The following is a 14,932-nucleotide window of genomic DNA, read 5'->3' on the forward strand; positions in this document are numbered from 1 at the left end:
ACTTTTTGGTAGTCTCCTTTGACTTTGACCTCTCTCCCTCACTTGCTTGCCTAAAGCCTTGAGTAACCAATGCAACCTCTTCACTAAGCCATTTTGAGGCCTTAATGTACAAAAATACATCTTTCTCACAGCTGGAAAGACAGACCTTTCCATAAATGACTCAGTTACCACAAAAATCATTGCTTAGGAAGCCTTACGGCATAACTAGTTAAAACAAAGATACTCTCTTTATGAGTTGAGAACAAGTATTAAAGTAGATACTTGGAGATCCAAAATAAATAGTAAAAAAAAAAATTAATCTAAAGCAGACTTTACATTCTAAAGACGAGTTGTTTGAACATGCAGGGCCAGATTCTCTGCTATCACGTTGGTGAAACTTAGATGAATTTGAGGGCTTGGTCCTGTGTATCTTCATTATTCCCCTCTGGTACTTCAAAGTAGCATATTTGTCATATTTCAATTCAAACCTAGAGCCCTAGCTTCCTCAGATCTCATGCAAACCTAATATGGACAATTCTAGCTGTCCAAACTGACATCTATTCAAAAAGAATAAAGCTTCAGCCTCAGGCTTTCATTTTTATAACCATTTCCATACTCTGGTTGATCTGTCATAGAGAACGAGATAAGGACTTCTGTCTACATTGCATATATTTATCTTGTGTTCTGGATATCACAAGCCCTTCCTGATACACTTCTGCCTGCCACAGAATGAGTAAGGAGAGCAGAATTTTGTTCTAATCCAAAATCTCTGGATTTTCAGTCACTTTTTGTAGTCATATGATATTAACTCTGCATCCTCCTCCTAAGAAGGGATTCTATAAGCAGTGTGTTGGGTGCTGTCTAATTCTCCACATACCCTTCTCACCACCAAACCAATTTTCCAACCTGTGCAAAGAAGTGTTTGAAGCCACAGCCTATTCCCCCGTCATTAATAAGAACTGTAGCTTTTTCTGTGAAGGTTAATTTCCCTTCTTTAAGGGGCAACTGGAGCCTGAGCATCCACATGGAGTATACATGTTCAGCATATGTTCTGCGGCTGTTTCCAGTAATTGAATATTGCTCAATATGGATTTCTTTTTCTGGTTGCTTATTTAAAAAATTAGTACAGTTGTGGGGAGAATTAGTTTGGTCATAAGACTTTTGTCTCCTACAGAGGATGGGAATCTTTACCAATTGAAGATAATTTTAGAAAATATATTCACAATCTATGCAAATTAAGTGATACTTGGTGTAGCACGGTCATCCAATGCCCACAGGTGGTCTGTTTTGGGGGCTGCAGTTCATCAGGGCATAAAAACTGGTGTGGTTTGGTCAATTTTCACAACCACTTTTGAAACTCTGAGCAGCTATAAAGTAGCAATACCCATTAGAGACGTGAGCACTAGAGCTAGGCATTATGAATTAGATTCCAAAAGATCTGCCATCTGAATAACAGAAGTCATGTTAAATATTACTTAGCCATGCTAAGTAACAGAAGAGGATGCTGGATTTTTGGCCCAATTATAAAAAATTAAAACCAATAGTCATAAAAAATTAAACTCAACTGTCATGTAAGCATTTACCTGTATAAAAGCAAAATATTTCAGTATGCACAGATTCTGTCTACTTTCCAGAGTAAAAGCATCTTTAAGCTCTGACAGGTAAATAGCTCACTTCATATTAATTTCAGCCTGCCTAGGCTTTGAATCCTGTTTCATATTAAGTCTGGAATCAAGAAATAACCCCAATCATATAGTCAAAACTTACAACCAAACCTGTTGCCAACAGATTTCCTTCCCAAACATTACTTTGTCATCCAAATAACCAGCTGTCATTTGTTCTTCTCATCAGTCTATTACGGCACATTTTTCTCTGTTGTAAGATACAGCAGGCTTACTTTATAGTATAAGAATGATAAACCAAAACACCCCTCCAGGTCACTCAGTCACTCTCTGTTCTGCCACTATGACTGAACAGCAAATGAGAAATTCTGCAGTACGTAATAAGGCCAATGCATATCACTGCATTTGATCACTTCCAAATCTTCGTTCGCGACGCCTAGCCATGACCACTGCATTTTCAAACCTCGCTGTTGGGGTCATTGAGGAGGTAAACTTGAAGGCAGTTGGCCAAGCGGAGTAAGAGCTAGTCTAAGAAAAATCTCACAAAGTCAGCCAAAGCAACAGTCGCTGGGAGATCCTACTATAACACGAGAAAGATCAGAGCTCGTTTTAGAGAATCATAAAGTCTCCTTTAACAGACTTTTATGCTGCTATTGAGCTCTGAATACATCTGCAGGAAAATGCGCTGTGGCCACACCAAAAGAAAAGCAGTTTGCTAACTTACAGACGGGAAAAAAGAAACTCACAAAATTCACAAACAAAGGCATTAAGGGAACAAAAAAGCCATGTCAGTTTTAAAAGAAATTCTGCAGACAGCCAAAAAACCATCACCCCTAAGCAACATAAAGATTTTTCTGTCCTGACTGCAGACATCAGTAGTTACTATTTCTGACAGTTAATCAGAAAGAGAGTTGTCCTTCTTTATATCTTGCAAGGAATGTACCTGCAAAACAAAGCACAATTCTAACAAGGGAACAATTAGATAATAAACTAAGTGAGGGATTGTACTCACTGAATTTCCTTACAGGCATTAAGTTACCTTGCTCTGCTAACCAGCTACATACTCAGAGACCTTTTGATGGCTGGACATCTTCTGGGTAACACTCAAATTTATTGTGTCTTTCCATGGATAAAGGAAAGTCAGAAATTTGGGACTTAATGACAGTATTCAAATAGAGATTATATTGAGAATAATATAAATACAGGGAGTCCTTCTTCAGAAGAACTAAGAAAATGTCTTCAAAATTTAAGCATGAAGGGTTCTGATTCAGGCATTTTCACCTAGCTGGTTCTACAGGCAACAGCCTCTGAAACTTCTTGAACCTTGCACTCTGAAGATGGCTATGATAGTGTCAGAGGGCCAAGGAAAAAAATCTGAATTCTGTCTGAACACTTTCATTACTAAGCCTGGGTAGCCCAGACAAACAGGGTAGTTAGAGGTCCTCAAAGCACAAGGAACAAAGTCTTGAACAGTCCAGCTTCCCACAACCCCCAGAAGGCCTTTCTGTAGGCTGAGAAGCATAGATAAGGAAGAACCGCTCAGCTTGTCAGCCCAATTCATTCTTTATCTCAAGGAAAATAATCTTCAATCTTCACCTTATCTAGAAGACAACTTCTAAGGTTTCTGAGCTCTGTCATAACAGGCGATTGACAAAAACATGGCATCTATTAGGCAGGAGAATGGTCAGATGAAAAACCCTCATGAGATTCCTCTGTCAGTTACTTCAGCAAACCTACTACTGCAGCAAACTGGGGTTTTGCAGAGCAGCAGCAAGGTCTTCTAGCAATGTTGTATGTTACACAGGACAGGCAAGCTAGAGGTCTTGACCTCTTTCCAGAATTTTCCACTCTTAGCACACCCCTCTCACCCCTTCTTTTTTTTCCATTTCAAGGAGGTCCAATGTTGAAAAGATCTGAGCAAATACACACATTTATTGTAAGATATAATAAATCTTATCAGCTTGTTCATCTCGTCCCGTGGCAACAGTCAATTATGTTCACTTGATTCAGGCTGGTTTGAAACTGAGCAGAAAGTGTCTCCTGGAAAGCTTGTCTTGACTGACAAACCCCAGAAGCTGATGCAGCCAGGGTTGTTATTCCCAACAAGAAGATGCCTTGAGAAATTTCAAACAATGAGGAAACTGAATGGGCCCCGATTCAGGACTGCACTCTAAGCCCCTATGACTAAAATAAAAGTGGTGAGCAAGAAGGCTGCCAGTCCAGGAGCATGATGGCAGTGGGGAATACTGTGTTTGGGGCATTCCTACTTGGGGCATTCACCACTTAGTGAAACATCTCCTGGCTGGATTGCTGAAAAGGCAAAAGGTACCAACATAAAAACCCTCTAAAGCACAATTCATCTCCCTGTAAATGGACCTTATTAGCACAACAGGAGTCCTAGAAGCACAGAGCTGGGCTGCAATTTCACCTGTCACTGGTGAAAGTAAGTTTGAGTTTTATTTAATGCAACGTGATGTCTGCTTTTCATAAATTCTGCAGTTAAGATCTCCTTTTCTCCACAAAAGTGCTGCTCAGCTTGTACAGAAAGGTATATAGGAAAAAGCTGCATGGGTAGTGACTTTTTTGATTGGTTGGGCATTTTTTTTGTCTTGGAGGGGGTTGAGTTTAGGTTTAAAGCCGAGTTCAGCACAGGACAGCAGAAGAGGCAGGAGGCCGGGTCCTGGGAGAGCAGGAGCGCGCAGCTCCCAGCAGGGGGAAGTGTCCAGCAGCGGAAAAGATCGAGGAGCACCCCAGATGCAGCGACAGGCAGGGAGCCCCGTGCAGGCAGCATCCTGCTGCTGCCGAACCACCACCAACGCACCGGGACACATCCAAAAGAGGTTTTGAGCACACAGCCATTGCTCTACCCGTCTGACAGAGCCTTGCCATCCACTGTTTTAGGTTACCCTTCCTCCTCTGCAAGACTCAAAATGGATATGAAGGAATATAGTCCTGACATCTGGATTTTCTTACTGCGGTATTAATGTTTCCTCTTTAATATTAACATTCCAGAAAGAAAAATTACTCTAATTTCTGCCATAAATTTTCAGCTCATTCAAGAATAACACTGTCTCAAATTACCTTCTTATAACAAGTTTTTATAAACTCATGCATGCAAAAAAAAGTTGTGGGTTTTTTTCTAATTAATATCTACAGCCAACATAAAGGAAATACTTTAAAAAGAATTGAAAATATGAAAGAGATCCAGGAACCATCCTCACAAAGCTTAGCTTGTAATTAATTCACTGTTAAAAAAAAAAAAAATATCACTGATATCCTTCAAATGCTTGTTGACTGGTTAAAAAAAACAACTAAACAAAAAAACTCCAAGAGAATAGAATCAACCATTCAAAAAAAGTCTATGTCCCAGCTTTAAGGGAGACTTTAATGTCCTCTTCATTTATCTTTAATGTCCTATAATTCTTGTTGCTCTTTTCTTTACCATACAAGCACAAAAAAATCTTTCATTTGAAATTCACATCATACATTTGATTGTTCAAAGAATATGGCAGTGTGTGTAACAGAGAGCACCGGAACTGCTGTTCCATCATTTCACAGGAAAGGATGCCAGGGTGGTACAACTCAAAACTGTCTCCCTTTCCCAGTGCAACAAAGCACTCCTCATAGGAGTGGGAGGGACATGGTACCAAAGAAAGGACAAATGGAGATCCTGCCTTTGATTGTTCTGACACCCTAATTCTCCTTGTGTTCATTTGCATTGTTACTTGTAACCTTTCAAAGATCAGAATCCCTAGGAGTTTTCTGCCTTGCAGTCTTCAAACTTCCTGAGCAACTCACTGTTTTACTGGTTAAAAAAACAAGTTCCTCAGAAAAGGACTACAAGAGGAATCAGACACAGAAAGAAATTAAGTGACCTGTCCAAGATCACACTGCAAGCTGACAGCAGAACCAGGACTGGAATGCAAGTCCCCTCACCTCATGGCCTTCCTTTACTCTCAGGATTGTCCAAGTCCCACCTGCACCAGAAGAGCACTGCATCATCACACTGCCCAAATGCAGAGGTGCAGCTGAATAGGGCTTTCTTCTCCATCCAGATTGTAGCATTTGTTAAAAGTACTAATTGGTCTAAAACATGAATAACAACCTCAGAACTAAGGAGAACTGGGAGAAGCATGTATTTGCAACTGCCATTAACATCAGACACTGAAATTTTACCATTCCATCTTCAGGAATGTCCTAATTTTTAATCAACTGCCCTCAGAACATCTACTTTTCCGCCCCTCACACAAAGACATAAGGAAATATTTTGGAGGTGCTGTGTCTCAAACTCTTGGCCTGCATATCAATGCTTTCTGCAAGACTGGAAAAACAGGCAAGAAATCTCTATTCAGCAAGTTCTTGAAATGTGCATAAGGGAATTAAATATTCAGTTTATTCAGCAAAATAGCAGAGCACATCAAAAGTGTTCCTGGGTAATAGAAGAGCAGATTAAAAAAAGAGAAAGCACAGAGATATTCAGTAGCCCATGGTGTCATTTAACCCTTTACTTCTTGTTCCCATACACCACAGACCTGCGGCCAGGATTCAAGCATCTGAACCTTAATTTGGGGCTTTAGGGAGCCTTAATTTGGGGCTTTAGGGAGCCATGGGGCCTCCACGCACCTCAGTTCCCACCTTGTAAGAGATGAAAATTATAAACTTCCATCAAGATAAACTCATTACTGACAGTAGGATGTTTCCACATGCTAAAAAAACAGTCTGAAAAACACAAGATAGGTGCTTTGACAAACAAACGTGACCGAACTGTTATCAAATGTACAGGATGGATTGCTCACAAATACACAGAGCTTGATGCTCATCCAAGCAGACAACTCCTAAAAGCCACCACACGTAGGCTTAAAATCAGAAGCTGAAACTTGGAAGAATTTCCCCAAAAATTCTGTGTGGGTTACCAAAATACAAGGACCAGTAAGAGAACTGTAATTAATTTTTTCAAATCACCTCTACCATTAAGATTTCACTTCTATTATGTGTCATTTGTTTGAAAGGACAGGATGGCTACTGCTTTCCTAAATCAGAAATCAACAGTTCTGATTAGGAGTGGATGTCTTTAGATTAATGTCTGTGATCTGTTTCTTTTCTGTTACATACATCCATCTGTATATAAAAATGAATAAAATATGTTGACACAATTCTCAAAGAGCATAACTCTACTGACATTCACACTGGAACAGCAACATCTCAGTGACTACAGCAGGACAAACAATTACTCTGTGAGATTTTTGAGGCTAATAAGACTAATAAAACAAAGAACTCTAGAATGTTTTTTCTTTTAAGAAACTCCCTTCCTCACAAAGAGAACACCTTCAAAGTACAGTAACTCAAGCAGCATATGGCGTTTACATTTTCATCTAAATCTTTAAAAAAGCCCATTATTTCCTTAGATTTTAGAAAAGAACCCTGCTTTATTTCACTACACCAATCATAAATTATTCATTAATTCTGTTTGCTAACTCTGTAACTGAGCCCAGATGTTTCTGCTGGAGTGGCATTCCACAAGAAAAGTTAAATATAGTAAGCTGTGTGGAAGGACCAGACTCTCTCTCTCTCTCTCTCTCTGTCTCTCTCTCTCCCCCCCCTCACCAAAGCATGCTCAAATACTACTTGAGAGAAAACAATGAAAACATTATAAAAATATTCTGAATATGTGAGTCTGAAATGCCACAGTCTGATTGCAAAATTTCATGTAGAAGAGCCCCACACATTCCACTTGGGCGTAACTGAAGGCACTGCTCCTGTTCCCGGGAAAGGTGCCGGCACGTTCACTAATCAGAGCAAATAGAAAATTTACAAGCAGAGGAAGACGACTTGCCATGCATCATTTACAAATATAAATCAAGAGTTAAGTTTTCAATTACAAGTAACAGTTCTGAGCCAGCTACCAATGGCAATAACCATGCTGATGAGGAATTGAGAGCATCCTATGGAATTTCTTACAGAATTGACACAGAAACTTACTGGTGGGAATTTTTAATCACTTTCAGTGCTTCAGAAGAACAATCATTTTACACTAGCAAAGACATTAATGTTGGTGTTTATAATCCAACACTGAGAATACAGATCTGTTGAACAGAATGACAACTACCCACCTTCAGCAACGTCTTCAGCCACTGTTACAGTTTCTAGTACTCATCATCAACAATCTTAAGCTAGTTTGGAAATGCCTATATTAAACTATAAACTGTTCCTGTTAATTATATAGTTGGAGAAAAAGTAAAACACAGGTTGAACATCACAGAGCCATTTTCTTTGGAATCTGGAGACTATTTTAAGGCCTTCTACTCTTCTTCAGTTGTGAACAATTATCACAAGAGAGATTTTTAAAGGCCATCTAGTCCCTTTACTCTGCTCCAAGGCAAGATTAAGCCCGTTTAAACCAGTATTTGCCTAATCTGTTCTTAAAAATTTCCAGTGCAACAGATTCTGTAACGTGACTTTGCAAATGGAGAGTATTTCGGGGAAGCTGTTATAGACTGATATGGTAATGGTACCACTGCTTTGCTACCAGGTATCAGCTGCTGTCATCCAAATTTGCCACACTTGCATCTTGTAGCCAAATCCTGTTGTTCTTTAAGCAGCTGTGTCCATAGAAGACTTTGCAAAACATATTAAGTCTAAATGTACTGTTAACACAGGGCACCTTCCCATGAGCCAGTAAATATACAAACAAACCTTTGTGTGTATATATATATATATACATATATATAATATTAACCATCTTAGAACACAATAAAACTCTGTTGGCTATTCCTGAAAACATGAATATATGACTGAAATCATAATTTCACCATGGGAAGGCATACCAGTACTACTTTTAGTCTCGTCAATGTTAAAAAACAATGGAGTGATAGCACAGGTCAACAATCTCAGAGCAATAAATATCTATTTTTTTCCCCTAGCTCATGCTGTTAAAATTTTCTTTATTTCTGGTAGCTACTCAAAGTTAGCACAAACAGCTACCACAGTGTTCTACCATGGACAACGACCTCTTCATTTTGCTGCATAGACAAATCTTAAGGACATCTCACTTCTACTTCAGGGATCGGCTGAAAAGCAGAGAGTGAGAAGAAAACCAGAATAAATTTTATTTAATTTAGTGACCCCAGTAGCAACTTACCACTGAGTCCACCTCTATGAGGAAATGTTTCCTCTCCAACTCCTGCAGAAGAAGTGAGTTACACAATATGAAACCTAGAAACTGGACCCAGTTACAGCATGTGTGGGAGATGGAAGGTGACAAAGGATCTGGAGGCTCTCAGAAAATAATGAATGTAATGTTGAAATACTGGAAATCTGAAATCTTTGCAGAGTGGGGGGTAGGGAGAAGGAGAGAGGGGAGAGGAGTAGAGTGCAGGTGTGAAACACCAAAAGGAGTCAAATCTGAAGAATAGAAACTATATTAGATAGCCCATCTTGAAAAACCATTTTCTAACATATGAGGAGAACACTATAGCAAAAGAGAAAGAACTTTAATCTCCTTTGCACTTCATTAATTTCTAGAGCACTACTGAGCAAAATTTTTTTTTGTGGAGTGAAACCAGAATCAGGTGTATTTTCCTGTTTATGCATAATAACAGAAGCTGCAGGAAAGTTTCAGATTGGACAACTAAATTTGGAAAGTGAAACATAAAATCTAATGCACTTTGCTGGTAAAGTCTTAGCTACAGATTATACATAGCTAAATACAATTGTTCAAGCTTACTGGTTTTGGATTGTTCTCGTTTAAGCAAAAATCAGGCCCTTATGAAGTTGTCTGTATACCTAAATTTGTGCCTTATTATCATTCTCCACAGGTACTGTGCTTGAAAACGGGAATAAAACCTTAAATTAACTGGTAGTCTAACAAAAATTTAGCATGCAGCTCACACTATAATCATAAACAGGCTTATGGGAAAAGGAAGTCACAATTAAGACCTACCTGTTTGCATAACCTGTTACTTAGGCAGAAAAAGAAATGTCACAAAGGAAATTCTTGGTGTTTATTCTGTACTGATATCTACTACAGTAATCTACAGAAATTTAAACAACCCAAATCTAAAAGGTCTTGAGATTCTCCCACTTTTGGAAGTCTTATCTGGCCTGGTCACCTAATGCTCACATATAGACAACTACATTCCAGCAGAATTACGACCAGATGGTGTTTTGCTGTAAGCCTGACTGGTTTTTTTTGGTTTGATTTTTTTTTTTGTTTATTTTGGTAGGTTGGTTTTTTTAAGACTTGTTCTCTTGTTCATTTTTTCAAAGACAGATAAGAAATACATTTGACATTTTAAAAAAAGAAATAAGAAAAGAATGTTTACTTTGGTTGTGCTAAGCAGCCAGGTGCTATAATACTGTAAGTTTCAGCTGTAGTCTGCAGTGCTGTAAGTTCCACCATGTTAACCATCACATCAGTCTTGTGGCCAGGAAGCTTGGGAAGCACAGAAAGTATCTTCTCTGCAAGATTGTCACCATGATGACCAACTGCTCCTGGGGAAAAAGAAAAAAAAAAAAACCAAACAAAAAAACCAAAAACTAGGTGCATAAATAGGAAATAAATCCCAATCAAATACAAGGAATTGAAAACAAAATAATAACCACGTTTTGGGGAGCACAATGCTGGTATTCATAACATCAAGAACCATGCTTACCTTTTCAAAGATATTTTGCTACAAAAGTAAAATTCATTTCTGGAATGTGTGAAGTTTAAAGCACTTATAACATTTCAGAATAATTAATTTAAAAAGCACAAACTAGACTTAGTTTTACAGCTGTTAGATATTCACTGATTTTGCACTTAGACATGAAAAACATTTTTCTTTGCCTAAGGAGTTGTTAGATAATATTTGCAATAGTTACTAAAACAAGCAGTCAAACATTTATATATACACTATATGCATGCTATACTTTTCTACCTAAACTAATAGTACTGTGCTTAAATGAAACGTTTGCAAGTTGCATAAATAGCTACCCAGACAGGCTAGCCTGATATTAAAATAAACAACTACCAATGGCATGTCACCATCAAGATCATCACTTCTATATGGACTGAGGGCAGCTCAGGTGAAACAAACATGAAATAGCTAAGCCAATCCAAGTTACTGAGTATACATTGTCAATCTGGCTGTGTTCCAAGAGAAACTCTGAATTCCAGCTGGCATGTTTTCTCCAATTTTCTTGATTTCAAACACACATGCTTTTTTTTCCGTTCATGAACTCTCAACACAGGTGCTACAACCAACTTATAAAATATTAGGATGACTGTGAGCCAAGTTAAAGCAGAAAAACACGACACACACTACAGATAAAAAAGTCAAGAGAGGGGGACCAGAAACCTTATTGCCTTTAGGTCAGAGACAAGTTGAAGGTCTTTGTATTCTGCCACTTAACTTACAGTTCAGCCATCAACACAGGGCTGGACAGCAGTGCTGAGCTTAGTATTGTTCTGGTTTTAAAAAGAAAAACAGGAACTTCTGAAGCACCACTGAGCAGCAGGAGAAAGATCTTTCAGGCTACGGTCCCACTCCATCGAAGTCCATCTGCATGGCACCCTATCTGCTCTTATCTTTTCATAGTTTCCAAAGGCAGAGGAGGTCTGTTTCAACAGCTGAAGTAGCTTCGTATGCTCCATAAATTCAAACAAGGCCCTTACATCAAAAACATTTATAACATCAGATTATTAACTGTTCTTGAATAAGCAGAAGACTGTCTCCAGTGATTCTACAGCAACCAGGTATCCATGCTGTAAAACGTGGTTTTCCATGGTTTATCCACTATTATGAATTGTAGAAGAAGTTGAAAACAGAAGCAAAGATGAAAAAGGAAGAGAAAAATAAAGTCAAACTCTGTGCTGGCGATGCCTTTATCCACAGAAGGCAAGAAAGGCATATGTTCAGCATATGGTGGTACCACAGTGTGGGTACCTGACCGCTCAGTTGGATTACTATTTATGTCACCAAAGACTCAGTGAACAGTCACAGAATGACAACTTTCTTCTCTACCATCCCCAGCCAGATTTAGATCACTGAAGTACAGATGAAATGAGCTGTGTGGTCTTTGTGACTTCCTAAGCCATCTTGCTCTCTAAAATCCCTACATTCTTCTTACCAGGTCAGTCACTTGTACGCCACACTGCAACACTCACCAAGTTACACAGGGAAAACAAACAGTAACCATCTGAACCTCCAAGCCCACATGCTGGAAGCAATGTCTATCTCTCCATACAAGCTGCATGCAAGCAACATTTAGCTACATAAGGCATTTGGATAAACTAGAAACACCTTGAATGCAAATGAAACCACATTAATTATTAACATTCCTCCTTTCTTCCTGGCATATAGGGAATTCTCAGCGTACTCAAGTTGATTCAGTCTCTTTCCCACAACCAATACTCCTCGGTAGTAAAATAAATTTTTAATCATCAAATAAATCATAAAACATCTCCTGGAGGTTTTAAAAATCACTGTCACTCCGACCAAATACGCAAATTAATCAAGACTGAAAAGACCGTCAAATCTCAAAAGATCAGGACAGGAAATCACAGGGAGTCACTTTCCAATTGCACTGTGACTTCAGCAGGGTGCATGGGACTGGTTTCTATCCTCTCTGCTCATCACTTCAGAGGACAGCCACTCAGCAGCTTCTCATGACCACCAGCACTCAAGGTAAGCGATGGTTTTTAATGCTGACAATGTGCAAACAGATCAGGCATTAAAGTGACATGGAGAAGTTATCTGACCACTGCAAAATAGGATTCTTCATGCCAGGCAACATCAGCCTTCAGGATACAGGAAATCTTATGTATCATGCTGTTCTAATTTCACTTTTTCTTCTCATTAAGAGTTACAAACTGAAATACGTGACATTTCAGACAAGTTGTAGCTGGCACAATTGGCAAAGTCGACCAACCGATTCTATAACAGCAGCCAGGAACTCATTAACTGCACTCACTGCTTCCCCCAGAAAGGCATCACTGACAGGAATACTAGAAAATATTTTCCTAAGCTCATTATAAGCCCCATGTCATACCACTTTTGCTCCAATTCTTATGTTCTCATACTAGCTCTACTGACTGGTTCAAAACCAAACCAAACCAAAAAAATAGCACATTTAAGGAACAATTGCATACCACATAAGCAACATGAGAGCTCAGGCAATGGGAAGACTCTAAAGTCTCTAAAGACTCTAAAGTTGCTAAACATGAGTTTGATTTAGAAAGCAGTTCTGCTACAAAGGCATTGCTCATTAGCCAACAACTAATGCAGCTAACTTCTACTGGGGGCTTTTCCCTCAAAGAAAGTTTCAATACAGTGTGCACTGTAACAGTATGCAAGGCATATCTTGGCCTACTATCAATCTTTTTAACATCTGCTGTTTTACCTGCTTTACAGACTAGTTCAGGATGGGTAACTATGGAAAGATACACGGACCAACCCATCCCAGTTTTCATGATGTTTCGACACTGCACACTCACCCAATGCTTTCACTCTTCATACCTGCAGTCTCAACCTCAAGTAACCGTAATAATTTAAGCATCAGTTGCCTTCTGTGTCAAAGCCCCAGCCTGGTTTAAAAAAAGGGGACTACTGTACTCCACAGGTCTCAGTATTTATGTTTCCAAAGCCTTCGCTTGGATGGTAAAGAAGAAAAAAAACATGGGTTTGTTTTCTCTAGAAAGACTTTAGTGTCAATCCACCAATGCATCAACCTGGAAGATGCTGCAAACAAAAAGAGCATGAATAAAGCACTCTACATTAAGAACATGAAAAATATAATGAAAGAAATAGACAATTAAAAACAATTTAGAACAAAAATAATCAAAGAGAGAGATTAGTCAGAACCAGACTTTACCAGAAAAGCACAATAGGCTTCACTGTCATCCTCCACTATGAATGGGATTACGCAGTAGAATGATTAAAGCACCTTCTTGTCACTGTGGCTGCTCCCAGGAACTGAAAGGAAATGGTACCTGTACTTCATTCATGAGCCTGAATTGTGCTTTTTCTATCTGTTAAAACACTGACAACGTTACAACCAGCGCAGGGGAGTGACATGAAGACGATGCCTGGCTGACAGTGAGGGAGATGATACAGGCACCCCCTGCAATTCATTATTCTCTGTCTTTTGCTCACTGTCTTGGATTTCAGGATCACCTGCACATACCAGTGGGTGAGACCCTGTGCTTACAACAGGCCACATTCCAAATGCTGCAAACCTCAAAGAGACTGGAAAGAGAAACGTGTCAAGCTGTTCTGAACACCAATATCTGAAAGATACCAATGAGTTTAACAAATGAAAACAGAAATCTGTAATGCTGCAAAAACTACTTCATAAGAGGTGTGAATGCTGGCAAGGTGGTAACTAAGAAACATGTGGAACGAGTGTGGAGCTACAATATGGTACCACAATGCAAATCTTTAGGGGTGCAAATAGTAAGGAGATAAACCCCCAGGAATTAAAGTGCCAAAGTTAGCTCTGACTTTAATGAGTGTCACTTATCATGGTGCCCTTCTAGCTGGAAGGATTTATTCTGCTTTTTAAAGCAAAAGTAGTGGACCTTAAAATAATAAGTAGGCAAACAAAAGCAGCACTACACATGCATACGGATCAGGGACACCAATAACAAAGTTTCATACAATCAGAATTCAAGAAGTGAGCACAAAGTACTAAACATGCAATCTCCCCAGGGCATAAAAACACATGTCCCACCTTCTGGGGAACAGAATCTTCACCTAGAAGATTCTACACTGCAGGGGTGGGCAGTATTCCTGCCATCCCCAGCTGAAGCCATGCCCTTTCAGTGAGGGCAGCAAAGGTCATAAAAATAAATTCCCTGTTAGAGCTCAGTTGAATGTTATACCACACAGGACAAAAATGAGAATTAATTATCTTAATTCCATATTTTCCTCTCTACTCAGTAAATACAGCATACATAAGCAATGCTGAACATAAAAAAATGTATTATAAAAAGTATTCAAGAGAGCTCAATCCAAATTTTAGAGTAATCACTCAGAAGAGATTCTTTGCTTCATGGAACCTATAAAGCTAACCTAGTCAGTCAAATGCCTTCTCATTTTTTTGATAGAAAAATGTGCCATGTTATATGTGTCTATATATTTTTTTAATAATTGTCACAATAACATAGTTTCTTGACACTGGCACCAAAGGTTCTTTACCAAAATGTGCTTAATACTTTTTTTAGTATGTTCTTTAAAACAGAAAGTTATTAATATTTAAGTAACAGTGTTTTCCCTTAGTTCAGTAGTTTTGATTTGTGCTATTAGAAATCTTTTGGTATTACTGAAACTTATTTGTTATTCCACTTTAACATC

General features: G+C 38.8%; 1 protein-coding gene across 2 annotated transcripts in view; it reads right to left on the bottom strand.

Annotated features, from left to right (window-relative positions):
- The window catches only part of SCFD2 (sec1 family domain containing 2), a 189,351-nt gene that overhangs the window by 171,519 nt on the left and 2,900 nt on the right, over positions 1-14,932 (bottom strand). For both annotated transcript variants that reach the window (XM_032685875.1, XM_032685873.1), the window contains exon 2: positions 9,923-10,091. In XM_032685875.1, the coding sequence (XP_032541766.1) occupies positions 9,923-10,091 (169 nt within the window). The remainder of the gene's footprint in view (positions 1-9,922; positions 10,092-14,932) is intronic.

This window comes from Chiroxiphia lanceolata, chromosome 4 (genome assembly GCF_009829145.1).
Source record: "Chiroxiphia lanceolata isolate bChiLan1 chromosome 4, bChiLan1.pri, whole genome shotgun sequence".
Lineage (NCBI taxonomy): Eukaryota > Metazoa > Chordata > Aves > Passeriformes > Pipridae > Chiroxiphia > Chiroxiphia lanceolata.